At 67.5% G+C, this 18,638-nt stretch overlaps 2 protein-coding genes across 3 annotated transcripts; one reads left to right on the top strand and one right to left on the bottom strand.

Annotated features, from left to right (window-relative positions):
• The first annotated feature begins 4,414 nt into the window (after positions 1 to 4,414).
• Positions 4,415 to 9,696, top strand: SLC35F6 (solute carrier family 35 member F6). Its single transcript, XM_074582208.1, has 6 exons — positions 4,415 to 4,564; positions 6,419 to 6,491; positions 6,564 to 6,735; positions 7,150 to 7,362; positions 8,387 to 8,497; positions 8,868 to 9,696. Exons 1-6 carry the CDS (start codon positions 4,488 to 4,490, stop codon positions 9,341 to 9,343), a joined length of 1,122 nt encoding a protein of 373 aa, XP_074438309.1. The 5' UTR covers positions 4,415 to 4,487; the 3' UTR covers positions 9,344 to 9,696.
• A 393-nt stretch (positions 9,697 to 10,089) lies between these two features.
• Positions 10,090 to 18,578, bottom strand: CLU (clusterin). 2 transcript variants are annotated; one of them, XM_074582207.1, is made up of 9 exons: positions 18,468 to 18,578; positions 16,919 to 17,026; positions 15,639 to 15,787; positions 14,595 to 14,765; positions 14,084 to 14,501; positions 13,421 to 13,534; positions 10,829 to 11,055; positions 10,389 to 10,570; positions 10,090 to 10,275 (listed from the first exon to the last, which is right to left on the bottom strand). In XM_074582207.1, exons 2-9 carry the CDS (start codon positions 17,001 to 17,003, stop codon positions 10,269 to 10,271), a joined length of 1,353 nt encoding a protein of 450 aa, XP_074438308.1. In that variant the 5' UTR covers positions 17,004 to 17,026; positions 18,468 to 18,578; the 3' UTR covers positions 10,090 to 10,268. The 2 variants fall into 2 exon arrangements, with proteins under 2 accessions (XP_074438308.1, XP_074438306.1); XM_074582205.1 differs by having other exon boundaries at positions 10,090 to 10,278; positions 18,468 to 18,556.
• Positions 18,579 to 18,638: the final 60 nt, after the last annotated feature.

Here is an 18,638-nt window from a genome sequence, read left to right as displayed (position 1 = left end):
GGTTGAGGGGGGGATGTTCTGCGCCGGCCCTGGTTCGGGAAAAGCGCCCCCACCCCCGACCCCCAGAGCCACCAGAGCCAGCGCTCGCTGCCCCCCGCATCCCTCCCCGGGGACACATTTCGGTCCCCTCCCCACCACATCCCTCCCCAGGGACAATTTTCGGCCCCCTTCCCATCGCACCCTTCCCCAGGGACGAGTTTTGGCCCCTTCCCCATCGCGTGCCTCCCCGGGGACACATTTCTGTCCCCTCCCCATCGGGATTTTTCATTCCTCTCCCCATCACATCCTTCCCCAGCGACACTTTTCAGCCCCCTCCCCATCGCGTCCCTCCCCAGGGACAAATTTCTGTCCCCTCCCCACCACGTCCCTCCCCAGGGACACTTTTCAGTCCCTTCCCCATCGCATCCCTCCCCAGGGACACTTTTCAGTCCCCTCCTTGTCACATCCCTCCCCAGGGACACATTTTGGCCCCCTCCCCATCATGTCACTCCCCAGGGACATTTTTCAGCCCCCTCCCCATCGCGTCCCTCCCCAGGGACATATTTCTGTCCCCTCTCCATCACATCCCTCCCCAGGGACACTTTTCGGCCCCTTCCCTGTCACATCCCTCCCCAGGGACACATTTTGGCCCCCTCCCCATCATGTCCTTCCCCAGGGACAAATTTCTGTCCCCTCCCCACCACATCCCTCCCCAGGGACACTTTTCAGCCCCATCCCCATCACGTCCCTCCCCAGGGACACTTTTCAGCCCCCTCCCCATCACATCCCTCCCCAGGGATGAGTTTCAGTCGCCTCCCCACCACATCCCTCCCCAGGGACACTTTTAGGCGACCCCTCCCCATCGCATCCCTCTCCAGGGACACTTTTCAGTCCCCTCCCCATCACATCCTTCCCCAGGGATGAGTTTCAGTCCCCTCCCCACCACATCCCTCCCCAGGGACACATTTTGGCCCCTTCCCCATCACATCCCTCCCCAGGAACAAATTTCTGTCCCCTCTCCATCACATCCTTCCCCAGGGACAATTCTCGGCCCCCTCCCCACCACATCCCTCCCCAGGGACACTTTTCAGTCCCTTTCCCATCATGTCCCTCCCCAGGGACACTTTTCGCCCCCCCCCCCCCCATCGCATCCCTCCCCAGGGACACTTTTCAGTCCCCTCCCTGTCACATCCCTCCCCAGGGACACCTTTCGGTCCCCTCGCCATCACACACACCCCCACCAGGGATCCGTTCCCGTCCCCCCCCTCCGCAGCATCCCGGGCCGTGCCCCCCCCCCGCCGCGGGAAGGGTTAACTCCGCCGGGCGCAGACAGCCTTGGCGAAGGCCCTTGGCGTGGGTGTCCCCCCCCTGCCGCCTCCCACGGGTCACGGCCGCCGGGGCTGACGTCGGATGGAAAAACAATTTATCTCCGGCTGGCGGGGAGGCCCGGGGGGGTGGGGGGCGGACCGAGGTTGGGGCGGGGGGGGGCGGCGGAGCCAGCTGCTGGGTGTGGAGGGGCCCCACCGGCACCCCTCGGTCAGGGGTGGGTGGCGAGACCCCAGGGGCAAGGGCTGGCCCCCACCGGGGCTGGGGGGAACTGCGCCCCGAGAACAGCCCCGGGGAGCTGGGGGGCGCTGGGGGTCTGCGCCTGGTTCTGCATCCATGAGCGGGGCTAGTTGGGCATGGCTAGCCCGGGCAGGGCTAGCCCAGGCAGGGCAAGCCCAGGCAGGGCAGGGGTAGCCCACAGAAGGCAGGGGTAGCCCAGGCAGGGCAAGAATATCCCAGGTAGAGGTAGCCCGGGCAGGGTTAGTCCGGGCAGGGCAGGGGTAGCCCACACAGGGCAGGGGTAGCCTGCACAGGGCAGGGATAGCCCGGGCAGGGGTAGCCCGGGCAGGGGTAGCCCAGGCAGGTCAGTGTTATCCCAGGCAGGGTTACCCCAGGCAGGGCAAGGATAGCCCAGGCAGAGGTAGCCTGAGCAGAGGTAGCCCAGGCAGGGCAGGAGTAGCCCATGCAAGGCGAGGGTAGCCCAGGCAGGGTTAGCCCATGTAGAGGTAGCCCAGACAGGGCTAGCCCAGGCAGAGTAATGTTAGCCCGGGCATGGTTAGCCCAGGCTGGGCAGGGTTAGCCCGGGCAGGGCAGGGGTAGCCCAGGCAAGGTTAGCCTGGGCAGGGGTAGCCCAGATAGGGCAGGGTTATTCCAGGCAGGGTTATCCCAGGCAGGGCAAGGATATCCCAGGCAGAGGTAGCCCGGGCAGTGTTAGCCTACACAGAAATAGCCCAGACAGGGCAAGGGTAGCCCCGGCAGGATTAGCCCACACAGGATTAGCCCACGCAGGGCAGGGTTAGCCCAGGCATGGTTAGCCTGGTCAGGGGTAGCCCACACAGGGCGGGGGTAGCCCGGGCAGGACAGGATTAGCCCAGGCAGGGGTTAGCCCAGGCAGGGCAGTGGTAGCCCGGGCAGGGTTAGCCCGGGCCGGGCAGCCGGGGAAGGTAACCCCGGGGGGGCAGGACGGTCCGTCGTTCCTGCCTGGCCCGGGCAGGACGGCGGAGCCTGAGCCCCGGGGGCGACCGGGAGCCCAACCTGCTCCGCCGGCGCCATCTGCCGGCCCCGCCGTGGAGGGGACGGGCGTGACACGGGGACACGGGGACAGGGGGACACGGGCACACCGCCCGCGGGGAGCGGGGCACCGGGGGACCGCGGCGTCGGGACCGGGGGCACCGGGATGGGGGCACGGGGTTGGCGGCGGGGGGAGCGCAGGGCGGCGGCCTGGGGAGGGAGGTCTGCGGGGATGGCGACGCGGGGACCGGGGCACGGCGGCACCGGGGCAGGCGGCACAGGGCCAGCCTAAAAGAAAATAGGCTTGTAGGCTCCTGGGCAACGCAACAGCGAACCGTGACCAAGCTTAATTTTTAATATAGAAAATAATTACATATCGGTGAGTAGATATAGTATTGTAGAACTGATTGTTAATATGCCGGTGGTAAGAACAACGCCGAGCAACGTACTGCTCGTTTGTCCTTCGTATAGCCCTCACCATGGCTGGCTTAAAAACCCAGTCAGGCCGAGTCAACGGAACAGCGAATGTAGATAGCAGGCATAAGACAGAATAATAGGAAATAAGCGATTAACTTGGAAAAGGTCGGGCATTCAAAAATAGACATAGACTAAAGCATGTAATTAATAGAATGGCTTAAGTTTCCAAGAATCCTACAGGTAAAGATTGTTTGAAGAAGACAAGAGACTGTGGTGACCACAAACCATGCCAGTGAGCTGCACTGGGCAGCTCCACAGGGCTACCCCCTGCCCTGCCTGGGCTACTGCTGCGTGGACTAACCCTGCCCGGGCTACCTCTGCCTGGGATATCCTTGCCCTGCCCGGGATAACCCTGCCTGGAGAGAACAACAAAAGGAGAACTGGAACGAGACGATGAAGAATCACCCGAGGCAGAGGAATTGTATGGACTTTTGAAATTACTAAAGAATAGGGAACTGAAAAGCCATAAGGGAACACCCAGACCCTCTTGGACAGAAACGCCAAGTACGTGATTGTTTTAACCGTATATACGTATATATATATGAGATTATTCCTTGTCAGACTTCGCCACTCACTGAGGTGAGGGACCAACTCTGAGCTGTTAATAAAGCAAACCCAGAGGTACCCACCGAGTACTGAAATTCTTTAACAGACAGGGCCCACCGGGCAGGTGGCACCGGGACCAGCAGCACCAGCACAGGGCCCGCCGGGACAGGTGGCACCGGGGCAGGGAGCACCGGGACCAGCAGCACTGACACAGCCAGTCCCGAGACCGGCAGCCTCGCCACAGCCAGCCCCGCGACAGCCAGCACCGGTACTGGTAGCACCGGGACCGGCGGCACCGGGACAGGCAGCACCGGCACAGCCACCACCGGGACAGCCACCACCGGGACAGGCGGCACCGGCACAGCCAGCCCCGGGACAGCTATCAGCACCGGGACAGGCGGCACCGGGACCGGCAGCACCGGCACAGCCAGCCCCGGGACAGCTATCAGCACCGGGACAGGCGGCACCGGGACCGGCAGCCCCGGCACAGCCAGTCCCGGGACAGCTATCAGCACCGGGACCGGCAGCACCGGGACAGGCAGCCCCGGCACAGCCAGCCCCGGGACAGCTATCAGCACCGGGACAGGCGGCACCGGGACCGGCAGTACCGGCACAGGACCCACCGGCATCGGCAGCCCCGGGGCGGCGCACAGGGCCCGTGCCCCGGCAGCTCGGCGGGGGCGGGGCCACGCTGGCCGGTGGGCGTGGTTTACAGGCTGGGGGCGTGGTCATGTGCCCGTGTGGGCGTGGTTACAGGCTGCGGGGCGGAGCGGGGCCAATCGGGGCGGAGCGTGACTCACCAGGGGGCGTGTCCGTGGCGGCGGGGGGCGTGGCCATGCGGGCGCGGGGCGTGTCCGTGCGGCGGCGGCCCCGGTGCAGGGCGGGAGGCGGCGGGAGGCGGTGGCGGTGGCGGTGGCGGCGGCGGGGCCATGGCCTGGTCCCGGTACCAGTTGGGCCTGGCCGCCCTCATGCTGCTCACCGGCTCCATCAACACCTTGGCGGCCAAGTGAGTCCTCCCGGCGGCTGGGGGAGACCCGCACCCCCGGGGGCTGGCGGCGGACACGGCCCCAGCTTGGGCCTGGGGCTGGGCCCACCGGGGCCCTCCCGGGCCTCAGGGCGGCCTGTCACCCCCCCCCCCCCCTTAGGCGTTTCCCCCGGCGTGTCGGAGCCCGGTCTTCAGGGCCCCCGTCCCCTCCTTCCATCCCAGCGTTGATCTTCCCGAAGCTGCGGGGGTGTCGCACCCCGGGGTGGGCTCCAGGTCCCCCCCTCCCCACGGCACCCCCAGCCCCATGTGGGACCTGGGGGGCCGCCCCGGGCCGCGTCGCGGCCCAGGTTGTGTTGGGCAGAGGCCTAGGACCTGCCCCGTGCCCCCCCTCCAGATCTGGGGGGGCTGCCGTTGCACTGGGGGGTTGTGGGGTGCCCCATGGAGACCGGGGCTGCTGCTGCTTAGGGGTCACAGCTCCTGGTGATGGGGGAGGAAGGGGGGGCTGCGTGGCCGGGGGTGTCTCCAGCCCTCTTTGGGTGCTGCCGAGGGGTGCGGGTCCCCCGCCATGGGTGCTGGGGAGGAGCTGTGCGAGTGCCCCCCCCCCAAAACCAGGACCCCTGCACCCCTCTGCGCTCCAGCTCGCCCCAAAGGCCAGGCGGGGGCTGGATTGAGCCCCTTCCCACCGACGGCGCCCTGGGGTGCTCCCGGCCCTCGCAGCGAGGATGAGGACGAGGATGAGGACGGTGTTCCCAAGAGTCGCCCGGACAAGGCAGACCTGCCCGGCCGGCTCGTTCCGGTGCCTCCAGGCAGACGCGTGGGCATCAGCGGGGTTTCACCAGGTGGCCAAGCTCCAGCTGGCCCCGGTGACACACACAGCAGACCGAGGTCCCCGGGGCGGGTGGAAACTGAGGCACGGAACCGCCGCGGGGCAGAGCAGAGCCGGGGGGTGGCACCGAGCTCTCGGCCAGCTCACGAGACCCGTGTGTGGCCCGGCAAAGCCTCTTGCAACACAGGGACCGGCGCTGGCCCGTGGCGGAGGGGCTGTAGCGTGTCGCCCGGGGCTGACTCATGCTGAAATCTTGCTGGCCTGGCGGAAAAGCCCCTCGCCGGGTGGCGAGACACTTGCTGGGAATTGCCCTGGCCTCCGCTCGCGCCCCATTTCCCCCAGCTCAGCAGCTCCGCGGCCGCTCAGCGTCAGCAAAAAGCTGCCGGAGGGGAGTTGGGTGCCTTCCCTGCCCGTCTCAGGGTGTCCTGGGGGCAGGCAGCCGGACACCAAGGGGCTGGGGTCCCCTCCCGTTGCGGATGGTTCCTAAAGAGGGGAGATCCTCCCCAAAACGGGCCGTGGGAACCTGTGCCACAGCCTCTGTTCGTCCAGCGTTGCCCTCTGCTGTTTGGATACACAAAAAAGGGGGGTTGTGCCCCAAAACCGGGAGAGCTGCTGCCCCCCAGCCTGGTTTCCAGCATCTTTTATGGGCCATGTGTCCTGTAGCCCCCAAGTCTTCAAGGACGGTGACACAGGAAGGAAGGAAGGGGTCGGGATGACCCCCCCTACCGTGCTGTCCTGGTCTCCCGGGGAGGTGACAGTGCTGCCTGGCCGGCTCCGGCCGCGTGTGCCGGCAGCGATGGGCGCGGGGACACCGGATCGCGGTGCTGTGTGACACAGCGGTGTCCGTTTCCCTGCCTGTCACTCAGGGCTGGGAGCCGGGCCAGGAGCTGCTGTCAAGTCAGGGCAGCCGTGTCTCTCCTTCCCCATGGGTGTCCTGTCCCCGGAGCCGTCACCTCAGGGGGGCCGGTGGCCCTGGGCTGGCTCCGGGGGTGCGCTGGGGCTCCCCACACCCCCCTGCTCTAACCACCACCCTCTCCTCTGCCTCGTAGGTGGGCCGATAACTTCAGCGCGGCCGGCTGCGGCGGGACGGAGGAGCACAGCTTCCAGCACCCCTTCCTGCAGGTGAGTGTCCCTGTCCCGGGGCAGGATGGGTCCTGCCGGCAGGGCCACCCCCCTCACCCGCCTCTCCCGCAGGCCGTGGGCATGTTCCTGGGTGAATTTTCCTGCCTGGGGGTGTTTTACCTGCTGGTGTGGAGGGATCGGCGGAGGCCGGAGCCCAGCATGGCCCCGTCGCAGCCCTTCAGCCCCCTGCTCTTCCTGCCCCCCGCCCTCTGCGACATGACTGGGACCAGCATCATGTACGTGGGTAAGTGCTGGGGACCGGGACGCTGCCTCCGTCCCCCCTCCTTGCCCCATCCCTGGGGTCGGATGTGGCTGTCGGGCTGCAGGATTCCGTGGTGCGTTCAGTTCTGGGGGGGCGATGACCATGCAGCCGGCGAGAGGGGTCTGAGCAAACGCTCCCCACCCATGTAACGAGTTGTGGCAGGGCTCAGTGAGCCGTGTTCCTCGGGGGGCACAGCGTTCCCGTGGGGCTGCGTCTTGGCGCGAGCCTCCCTGCTGCCAGCTCTAGGAGTCCTAGGGGACAGTGTCGCTGCCCCTTCCTCCCGTTAATCGCTGATCTGCTCTTAATTACTGCAGCAGACCGTTAAGCAGAGGGGCGGTGGCGTTAGCTCCGGCAGCACACGCGACTCATGGGTCTGTCTCTCTCCCCCCCGCGCAGCCTTGAACATGACCAGCGCCTCCAGCTTCCAGATGCTGCGAGGGTCCGTCATCATCTTCACCGGGCTCCTCTCCGTGGCCTTCCTGGGCCGCAGGCTGGAGCTGAGCCAGTGGCTGGGCATCCTGGTCACCATCGTGGGGCTGGTGGTGGTGGGGCTGGCTGACCTGCACAGCTCCCACGACCAGAAACACAAGCTCAGCGAGGTCATAACCGGTACGTGGTGGCCCTTGGGGGAGGCGGGATGGCCACGGCGAGGCAGGGGGGGGAATAAGCCCCTCCCCGGGCATGTGCGGGGCTCCCCAGGCACAGCTGCACTGCGCTGCCCGTCCAGTGGGTAGGGGGACAGGGAGCTCAGCCTCTCCCCTTCCTTTCCCTTCTCCTCTTCCTCCTTCCTTTCCCTTCTCCTCTTCCTCCTTCCTTTCCCTTCTCCTCTTCCTCCTTTCTTTCCCTTCTCCTCTTCCTCCTTCCTTTCCCTTCTCCTCTTCCTCCTTCCTTTCCCTTCTCTCCCCACTTCCTTCCCTTCTCCTCTTCCCTTTCTCCTCTCCCTTCTTCCTTTCCCTTCTCCTCTCCTTTCCTTCCCTTCCCTTCTCCTCTCCCTCCTTTCCTTCCTTTCCCTTCTCCTCTCCCTCCTTTCCTTCCTTTCCCTTCTCCTCTCCTTCCTTCCTTACCCTTCTCTCCCCACTTCCTTCCCTTCTCCTCTCCCCTTTCTCCTCTCCCTTCTTCCCTTCCCTTCTCCTCTCCCTCCTTTCCTTCCCTTCCCTTCTCCTCTCCCTCCTTTCCTTCCCTTCCCTTCTCCTCTCCCTCCTTTCCTTCCTTTCCCTTCTCCTCTCCCCACTTCCTTCCCTTCTCCTCTCCCCCTTTCCTTCCCTTCTCCTCTCCCCTTTCTCCTCTCCCTTCTTCCCTTCCCTTCTCCTCTCCCTCCTTTCCTTCCCTTCCCTTCTCCTCTCCCTCCTTTCCTTCCCTTCCCTTCTCCTCTCCCTCCTTTCCTTCCCTTCCCTTCTCCTCTCCCTCCTTTCCTTCCTTTCCCTTCTCCTCTCCCCCTTTCTCCTCTCCCTTCTTCCTTTCCCCTCTCCTCTCCCTCCTTTCCTTCCCTTCCCTTCTCTCTCCCCTTCCGTCCCTTCCCCTCTCCCTGCTTTCTTTCCCTTCCCCTCTCCCTCTTTTCCTTCCCTTCTCTCTCCCCTTCCTTCCCTTCTCCTCTCCCTCCTTTCCCCTTCCCTCCCCTCTCCTCTCCCCGCAGGTGACCTGCTCATCATCATGGCGCAGGTGATCGTCGCCATCCAGATGGTGCTGGAGGAGAAGTTTGTCTACAAGCACGACGTGCACCCGCTGCGGGCCGTCGGCACCGAAGGTCTGTCGTGATGTCGGCTCGGGGCGGGGGGGGGCTGAGCTTTCGGGGGGGCTGCAAACCCAGCCTGTGGGGGGCTGCTTTGTGCCATGGGGGGGGATCGCAGGCTGCAAAGGGGGTTTGGGTCCCATGGGGCAGGGAGGGTTAGCCAAGGGGGGGATCATGGAATTGTAGAATCACAGACTGGTTTGGGTGGGAAGGGACCGTAAGCATCACCCAGTGGCACCCCCTGCCCTGGGCAGGGACACCTCCCACCAGCCCAGGTTGCTCCAAGCCCCGGCCAACCTGGCCTTGAACCCCTCCAGGGCAGGGGAACAGGCAGCCCTGGGTGGTTCTTGGAGCCAGCACCCATCTGACACCCGCTCGCACCCAGGTTTCTTCGGCTTCATCATCCTGGCCCTGCTGATGGTGCCCATGTACTACATCCCGGCGGGCGGCTTCAGCGGGAACCCTCGGCGGACGCTGGAAGACGCCCTCGACGCCTTCTGCCAGATCGGCCACCGGCCCCTCATCGCCCTGGCGCTGCTGGGGAACATCAGCAGCATCGCCTTCTTCAACTTCGCCGGCATCAGCGTCACCAAGGAGATCAGCGCCACCACCCGCATGGTGCTGGACAGCCTCCGCACCCTCGTCATCTGGGCCGTCAGCTTGGCCGTGGGCTGGGAGACCTTCCACGGCCTGGAGATCTTGGGCTTTGGGGTGCTGCTGACGGGTGCCGCTCTTTACAACGGCCTGCACCGGCCCCTGCTCGCCCTCCTGCCCCGGCAGCGGGAGGAGAGCGGCGGGGCGGCCGAACGGGAGGCTTTGCTGCGCGGGGAGAGCACGGCCATCAACAACGGCGAGAGCTGAGCACCCCCCCCGGCCCCGCCACGCTGTCCCCGTGTCCCGCTTGGCCCCCCGGGGTTTATATCCCCGGATCCTGCCCTCCTCGGGAGGGGATGGGGACGGTGCCATCGGTCACCGTCCTGCTGGAAAATCCTCTCCCCTGCCCCGCCGCGGGAGGGGATGGCGAGGCTGTGCCTGCCCTTCCCCATGGGGAACGGCCCCCCCGCAGCCGGCTGCTGGAGCCGGGGGGAAGAAATGGCAGCTTCTGCCCCTGTTCCCAAGGGGCTGGGGGGGGGGGATGGTGTGGTGTGGGGCTGGGGCTGGCCCCCCTGCTCCCCGACCTGCGTCTCCCCCCAATAAAGCACATCTGCCCCCGGCGCGCTCCCTGGGTGTCTGTGCCGGTCCTGGGGGCGACGTGGGGTGCCAGCGGGGCTGGGGGATGGGGTCTGGCCCCCCCGCCCAGGGTCCCTGCTGGCCCCACCAGGAGGCGGGGGGTTGAGCTCCCCCTGTCCCCGGGGGGGTGGCCGTGCTCCTCGGTGTCCCCGAAGCAGGGAGAGACCCCAGACCCCTTTCACATGGGGTGTGGGAGAAGGCGGCGAGCCCCAGCGTCCTCGTGGGGGGCTCTTGCTGGTTGGGGGTGGGGGGGAGCAAGTTCTTGGCTTCCCCCCTCCCCGTTTTGCAATATCCACTGCTTTTTGCAACCTTTATTTGCTTTTTTTGAGACGGGGGTGGGGGGGAAGCGTATCCCAAAGATGCGGAGGAGAGCGCGGTTGGCCTGTTCGACTCTACCTTTATTTTCTGTTTGGTTGGGGCCCGCGGTGGGACCCCAGCAGCGGCTGGGGGGGGGGGGTTTGTCTGTGGTAGCGGCGTTTGACCCCCCCACACACCTTCCCCCGGTACGGGGAGGGGGTTTGGCGGGGCTGCGGCGGTGGCGGGGGGCATCGCCCGGCTACTCTCTGCTGGAGGAAGGATGGAGGGGGTCAGCAGCCGCGGCATGGCCCCCCCCAGCCCCGAGCCCTGCCGTGGGGATTGGCGGTGGGGGGGGGATGGGGGGGTGTCCCGGACTCACATGGTATTTTGCTTGTAGTGCCGAAGCGCCTGCTCGGCCACCATCTCCATGAAGCGAGGGTCGTCCCAGGAGATGTCCCCCGGCACGGTGAGGGACAGCGGCTCCGAATCGAAGAGCTGCACCGTCACCTGCGTGTCGGGGGGGGCCGAGGGGTCGTCGGGGTTGGGAGCCTTGGAAAGGACCTGGAAGATACGGCGGGAGGTGGCGGGGGTTGGGGGGACAGGCATAAAGCAGGGAGAGCCGGGCTAGCCCCCCGCGCTGGCCCCCTCGCCCTGGCAGCCGGCCCCGCGGCCGGCTATTGTGCCCGAAAAGCGCCTGGTCGGGCACACAATCGCCTCTTTCTCCCCCTGACCCACTTTTGGTGGCTGTCAGCCCTGTTTGGGGGAGGGGGGGTGGGGGGACGGGGACGACACGGGGGACTGGAAGCCTGCGGGACTCACCGTGGTGACCTGGAGGAAGCCGTCGGGGGCTTGGGTGAGGTTGGCCAGGCGGGAGACCCAGCCGAACTGGTGGTTGAGCTGGTCCAGGAGGCTGCTGGTGTTGAGCATCTCGGCCTGGAAGGAGCGCAGGAGGTCGTCGTAGCGGCGGGTGAAGCGCTCGGCCAGGCGCAGGGCGTCCTCCAGCTGCTCCCGCAGCTGGCTCTGCGCGGGGTCCGTCTGCCAGCAGTCTGCGGGAAGGGGTTAGGGGGCAACAGGGGGGGGGTTTGGGGGGTCAGGGCTCACCCCCGGGGTACCCCACAGCATCTCATCCGCCCAGCCCCGCTGCCTGCATCCCCTCGCGCCCCACCGCAGCTCGTCCCCTGCTCCCACTGCCTGCACCCCCTCGCCGTGGTGCCTGCACCCCCTCGGCACCCTACGACATCTCATCCCCCCGCCCCTCATCCCAGTGCCCGCCCCCCACCTCGCACCCCCCATCGCATCTCATCACCCTGCCCTGGTCCCTGCACCCCTTTGCACCCCTCTGCATCTCATCGCCCCAGCCCCTGGTGCCTGCCCCCCCTCGGCACCCCACAGCACCTCATCCCCCCGGCCCCAGTGCCTGCACCCCACAGCATCTCATCCCCTCGCCCCTCATCCCAGTGCCCGCACCCCCTTGCACCCCCCATCGCATCTCATCCCCCCCCGGTCCCTGCACCCCCTCGGCACCCCACAGCATCTCATCCCCCCGGTCCCGGTCCCTGCACCCCCTTGCACCCCACAGCATCTCATCCCCCCGGTCCCAGCCCCTGCACCCCCTTGCACCCCACAGTATCTCGTGCCATCGTCCCCGTTGCCTGCCCCCCCTTTGCACCCCTCTGTATCTCGTCCCCCCCGTCCCGCTGCCTGCACCCCTTTACACCTCCCCACGTCTCATCCCCCTGGTCCCACTGCCTGCACCCCCTTGCACCCCATCGCACCTCATCCCCCCACCCCTGGTGCCTGCACCCCCTTGCATCTCATCCCCCCCGCCACCCGTGCCTGTACCCCCTTGCGCCCCACAGCATCTCATCCCCCCAGTCCCAGCCCCTGCACCCCCTTGTGCCCCACAGCATCTCATCCCCCCAGTCCCAGCCCCTGCACCCCCTTGCGCCCCACAGCATCTCATCCCCTTGTCCCCGCTGCCTGCATCCCCTTGCACCCCATTGCAACTCATCCCCTCCACCTGGTGCCCGCACCCCCTTGGCCCCCCACTGCATCTTGTCCCCCCCGGCCCCGCTGCCTGCACCCCCTTGCACCCCACAGCATCTCATCCCCCTGGTTCCTGGTGCCTGCACCCCCTTGCGCCCCACAGCATCGCATTCCGCCAATTCCTGCAGCCCCTTGCACCCCTTCACCTCTCATCCCCCCACCCCCGGTGCCTGCACCCCCTTTGCACCCCACAGCGTCTCATCCCCCCATCCCTAGTGCCTGCACCCCACAGCATCTCATCCCCTCGCCCCTCATCCCAGTGCCCGCACCCCCTTGCACCCCCCATCGCATCTCATCCCCCCCCCGGTCCCTGCACCCCCTCGGCACCCCACAGCATCTCATCCCCCCGGTCCCAGCCCCTGCACCCCCTTGCACCCCACAGTATCTCATGCCATCGTCCCCGTTGCCTGCCCCCCCTTTGCACCCCTCTGTATCTCGTCCCCCCCGTCCCGCTGCCTGCACCCGTTTACACCTCCCCACGTCTCATCCCCCTGGTCCCACTGCCTGCACCCCCTTGCACCCCATCGCACCTCATCCCCCCACCCCTGGTGCCTGCACCCCCTTGCATCTCATCCCCCCCGCCACCCGTGCCTGTACCCCCTTGCGCCCCACAGCATCTCATCCCCCCAGTCCCAGCCCCTGCACCCCCTTGCACCCCACAGCATCTCATCCCCCCAGTCCCAGCCCCTGCACCCCCTTGCACCCCACAGCATCTCATCCCCCCAGTCCCAGCCCCTGCACCCCCTTGCGCCCCACAGCATCTCATCCCCTTGTCCCCGCTGCCTGCATCCCCTTGCACCCCATTGCAACTCATCCCCTCCACCTGGTGCCCGCACCCCCTTGGCCCCCCACTGCATCTTGTCCCCCCCGGCCCCGCTGCCTGCACCCCCTTGCACCCCACAGCATCTCATCCCCCTGGTTCCTGGTGCCTGCACCCCCTTGCGCCCCACAGCGTCGCATTCCGCCAATTCCTGCAGCCCCTTGCACCCCTTCACCTCTCATCCCCCCACCTCCGGTGCCTGCACCCCCTTTGCACCCCACAGCGTCTCATCCCCCCATCCCTAGTGCCTGCACCCCACAGCATCTCATCCCCTCGCCCCTCATCCCAGTGCCCGCACCCCACAGCGCCCCACTGCGTCTCATGCCATCGCCCCCACTGCCTGCACCCCTTTGCACCCCACAGCATCTCATCCCCCTGGTTCCTGCGCCCCCTTGCGCCCCACAACATCTCGTTTCCCTGGTTCCTGCACCCCCTTACGTCTCATCCCCTATGTGTGTCCCTCCCCCGGCATGGTCCCCATCCCGGGGTGCCCCATCCCAGGTCCCCCATCCCGGGGTGCCCCCATCCCGGGGTGCCCGGCTCACCCACGGCGAGGATCTCCCGGCACTTCTCGCACTCATCCCGCATCCGCAGGCAGCCGGCCGAGTTTCTCCGGATCTCCCGACACACCATGCGCTCGTCGCTGGAGTTACGGGACTCTGCGGAGAGCCCAGCCCGGCCTCAGCACCCCGAAACGCCCCGGGGCTGGGAAGGGGGGAAGCACTACAGACCCCCCCCCCAACCCTGGCCACAGCTGCAGGGCCGGCCCCGGCCCACGCCATGGGGGGGTGGACATAAAAACGCTTTTTCCCAGGAATTTTGGCCACCCTGGATTCGTAGCCAGGGCCGCGGTGGCAGACGGTGACGGCACCGGCGCTGCCAGCCCAAAACAAACACCTTCCCGGGAGGGCGGCGGCGCCGGCAGCCAAGATTTAAGAGGGAAAGGGAAAGATTTAAGAAAGGGGGAAACCCAAAAAAAAAACCCAGCCCAGCTCCGCAAACAGCGGAGCCTGTGATGCCTGGGCTCCCGTGGGGATTCTCTGATGTCTCGTATTAGGGTTGAGCTCATCCTCCCAAAGGCACTCGCCCCCTAATGAGAAGGGGGGGCGGGGGGGATTGTCGGGAAACCTGGAGGTAAAATTGCCACTTCCAGCCAAATCTGGGGAGCCCACGGTCCCCCCCCGCCCAGCCCACGGCGAGGGCCCTACCTGGGGCGAAGGCGCCCAGCGGGTGCTCCCAGCCGCCCTGCGCCTCCTCCAGCATCCGCTGCGTCATCTCGAAGAGGGGCTGGAAGAGGCGGTGGAAGCCGTGGTAGGGATGCTGGAAGAAGGGATGCAGCTCCCGGGAAAACCTCCCGCCGCGGGGGAAGAGGCGGACGTGCTGGACGGGGGGGCGGAAAGCCTCGCGGAAGGCGCCGAAGGGGGGTCGGAAGAAGGGGTACATGCGGCCGTAGACTTGGGTGCTGTCCTGGAAGATGTCATCCACCCCGTCCTCCAGCAAACCGAAACGTTCCTCCAGGTCCTCCAGCTGCCGCTCCTGCCGCTGGTCCCGCTCCAGCAGCGAGTCGATGCGCTCCCCGTTCACCCAGATGGAGAAGGGGGAGGAATGGTTGAGGAATTCCTCCAGCTGCCGGGCAGGGAAGTGGGATTAGGGTGAATTCCCCCCCTCCGGTGTTTCGGCAGGTGGGGATATGGGGGGGAGACGGGGCACCCCACTCACCTGCCGCCCCACCAGCCCGGAGCCGCTGTGGCAGGTGCGGGAGTAGAAGCGCATGCAGGTCTGCTTGAGGCAGGGCTTGCATTCCTCCCAGAGCGCCAGCATCGTCTCGTTGCACACCTCCTGCCGCCCCGCCAGCTGCTGCTCCTTCTCCCGCGCCAGCTCCACCGCCTCCTGCAAGGCGCCCGCATCCAGCCCCCAGGGCATCCCACCCCTCCGGGACCCACATCCCCAGCTCCGAGAGCATCCCACCCCTCCAGGACCCACATTCAAGGGCATCCCACCTGTCCTGGGACCCATATCCCCAGCTCCGAGGGCATCCCACCCGTCCTGGGACCCACATTCGAGGGCATCCCATCCCTCTTGGGACCCACATCCCCAGCCCCGAGGGCATCCCACCCCTCTGGGACCCACATTTAAGGGCGTCCCACCCCTCCTGGGGCCCACATCCCCAGCTCCAAGGGCATCCCACCCCTCCTGGGACCCACATTCCCAGCTCTGAGGGCATCCCATCTCTCCAAGATCCACATTCGAGGGCATCTCACCCCTCCCCGGACCCACATCCCCAGTTCTGAGGGCATCCTACCCCTCCGGGACCCACATCCCCAGCCCCCAGGGCATCCCACCCCTCCAGGACCCACATTCGAGGGCATCCCACCCCTCCCTGGGCCCAGATCCCCAGCTCTGAGGGCATCCCACCCCTCCAGGACCCACATCTGAGGGCATCCCACCCCTCTTGGGACCCACATCCCCAGCTCCCAGGGCATCCCACCCGTCCTGGGACCCACATCCCCAGCTCCGAGGGCATCCCACCCCTCCAGGACCCACATTCAAGGGCATCCCACCCCTCCCTGGACCCACATCCCCAGCTCCGAGGGCATCCCACCCCTCCAGGACCCACATTCGAGGGCATCCCACCCCTCTTGGGACCCACATCCCCAGCCCCCAGGGCATCCCACCCCTCCCCGGGCCCACACACCCCGGGTACCGCATCCCCCAGAGCCCTCGGGCTGCCCAGGGGCCAGCCCCCTCCTCATCCTCACCCACCTCCTTCCTCCTCTTGGTCTCCTCCAGCGTCTGCAGGATGGCCTGGTGCTCCTTGCTGGTTTTGTCCATGAGGGTCTTCATCTGCTTCACCCCGTTGATGGCGTTTTCCACCTCCGTGTCGATGTATTTGCTGCCGGCTGCCGACATCTCTGCAGGGGGGGGGAAGAGCATCCCTCGGCCGGCCGCTCCCGGTGGGGCGGGGGGGGAGCGGGGGGCAGTGGGACCCCCCACCACCACCCCCACCCCCACCGCACGCAGATATTTGTGGGTGCTGCCTCCTCTTTGCTCGTTCCCAGTTCCCAGAACTCAAGAAAAGTGACCCAAAAACCTCGCCCCCCAGTATTTGGGCGGCGCTGCCCAGGAGTCCCCCAGCTGCCCCCCAAGGAATGGCACCGTGCCGGGGCCGTGGGGGGGGCCGTGGGGCTGTGCTGTCCCCACACCGCCTCTCGCCGTGCCCGGCCCTGGGGGGTCACCAGGGGCTGGATCTTCCTTTATAACCTCCCCCCCCCCCAAAAAAAAGCATCCAGCCCCAACCCCCCACCCCATCGCGAGGGTGCTGTGGCCCCCCATGAAATGATGCTGTGCCCCCCACATCCGGCCCCCCCCAGAAACGATGCCGTGCCCTCCCCCAGCCCCCCCAGGGATGATGCTGTGCCAGACCCCCCCACGGGATGACGCCGTGTCCCCTATGGAATGATGCTGTGCCCCCCCAATCCAGCCCCCCCAGGGATGATGCTGTGCACCCCCACATCCAGCCCCCCCCAGAGATGATGCCGTGCCCTCCCCCAGCCCCCCCAGGATGATGCTGTGCCTCCCCCCCTCCCCCCAAAATCCAGCCCCCCAGGGATGATGCTGTGTCATTCCCCCCCCGCCATGTCCTCCCAGGGATGATGCTGTGCCCCCTGATCCAGCCCCCCCCTCGGAACGATGCCATGCCCCCCCCCCCATCCAGCCCTTCAGGAATGATGCCATTCCCCCATACCGCCCCCACACAGGATGATATTGTGTCCCCCCCCATCCAGCCCCCCAGGGATGATGCCGTGCCCCCTCCCCCATAGGTACAGCACTCCCCCCACCCGTCCCTGCAGGGAACAACACCCCCCTCCCCCCAAAATGAAAACCTCCCCCCCCCCCACTAGCCTGGGGGTCCTGCATCTCCCTGCCCTGGGCACGGTGCTGCCAGGCCCCCTGCGCCCCCCCACCCCACCCCCAGCCCCACGGCACCCACCCGGGCTGTGTGTGTGTGTCCGCCCCCCCCCCCCAGGCAGCCCCCCACTCACGCTTGAGCTCGCTGGGGGGGACGAGGGCCTGCCCCCCCCCGCCGAGGAGGAGGAGGCCGAGCAGCGGGAGCAGCAGCCGCGCCATGGTCCCGTCCCGCAGGCAGCTGCCTGCGCAGGCAGAGCCGGGGGGGGGGGGGGGGGGGGGGGCGCGCTCAGAGCAGGATCTGGCCCCCCCCCCCCCGCCCCGCAGACACGGGGCTCTGAGTCACCACTCTGTGTGTGTCGTGTCGTCGTCCCCCCCCCCCCCCCCCCGGCACGATTTTGGGGACACAGCCATGGTTGAGCGGTACCCGGGGGGATGCGGGGGGGGGTGTCCCTGGGCAGTAGGGTTCCCCTCGCAGCCCTGGCCGGGGTTGGGGGGGGGGGGGGGGGGTACGGAGCCCTGTCACCACCCCCCCGCCCCCGTGTCCCGTCCCCCCCCCCCCCCCCCCCCTCCCCGCCTGCCTGCGGGACAAACAAGCCCCAGGCCCGGGGCCAGGCGGGGCGGGCGGCCAAGACGGTGACCGGGCACGGATTTTCCCCCCCACACACACACACCCCGCGGGAGCCAGCGCTGCCTTTCTTCTCCCCCAGCCCCCCCCCGAGGGGATGGAGAAGGGCTGGGGGGGGGGGGGAAGGGGCTGAGACAGGGCTGGGCTCCTGCCAGCTGCAGGCAGGGGTGGGCAGCGATAGGCACCGCAGCCCCCCCCCCCCTCGGCCCCCGCCCCCCACCCCGCGAGATGTCCCCCCCCCTCGGCCTGGGGGTCGCCAGCCCCCCTGGGGTTGTGCAATGGGGCTCCAGCCCCCCCTCCCCCCCGCGCTGCTGTGTCCACCCCCTGCACTGCTGCCCCCCCCCCCCCCCTCCCCCACTGCTGCCCCCCAAACAACCCCCCCCCATCCCGGCCCAGCTCCATCCCGCCCGGCCCGGGGCATTGTGGGAAACTCCTGCCCGCAGAGGCCAAGCATCCTCCCGCTGCATCACCTCCTCCGGCACGGCCTGGGGCGAGGGGGGGGGGCACCCCGGGGTGCCCCACAGCGGGTCCCCCGCCACCAGGGGTGCCTGTGCCCCCCCCCTTGGCTGTCCCCCAGGCATGGGCTTGCACCCCCAAACTGGACATGAAGCCCCCATCCCTCCCACCCCACTGCACCCCAGCCAGGGCCGGGGGGGCTTCCAGCAGTGGCTGAGACCGGCCAGAACTCATTGCGTGGTGGGGAAGGGAATAGGGGAAGGGAGAGGGAAGGGAATAGGGGAAGGGAGAGGGAAGGGAGAGGGAATAGGGGAAGGGAGAGGGGAAGGGAATAGGGGAAGGGAAGGGAGAGGGAATAGGGGGAAGGGAAGGGAGAGGGAAAGGAGAGGGAATAGGGGAAGGGAGAGGGAAGGGAATAGGGGAAGGGAGAGGGAAGGGAGAGGGAATAGGGGAAGGGAAAGGAGAGGGAATAGGGGAAGGGAGAGGGAGAGGGAATAGGGGAAGGGAGAGGGGAAAGGAGAGGGAAAGGGAATAGGGGAAGGGAATAGGGGAAGGGAATAGGGGAAGGGAATAGGGGAAGGGAAAGGGGAAGGGAGCGGTACCTGCACCCCGGCCGCCCTGGCGAACTCCGCCGCGGTCGCCCGCCCCCGCCCGCCCCTATTTATCGACCGCGGCGGGTCCGCCCCGCTCCGGCCCCGGAGCTTTCTCGAACCGGCGGGACCGGCCCCGGCCCGGCCCGCCCCCCCCCGCCCCCCCCCCCCCCGCGGTGTCCC

The sequence above is a fragment of the Larus michahellis genome, chromosome 3 (genome assembly GCF_964199755.1).
Source record: "Larus michahellis chromosome 3, bLarMic1.1, whole genome shotgun sequence".
NCBI lineage: Eukaryota > Metazoa > Chordata > Aves > Charadriiformes > Laridae > Larus > Larus michahellis.
This window is presented reverse-complemented; position numbering and strand designations above follow the sequence as displayed.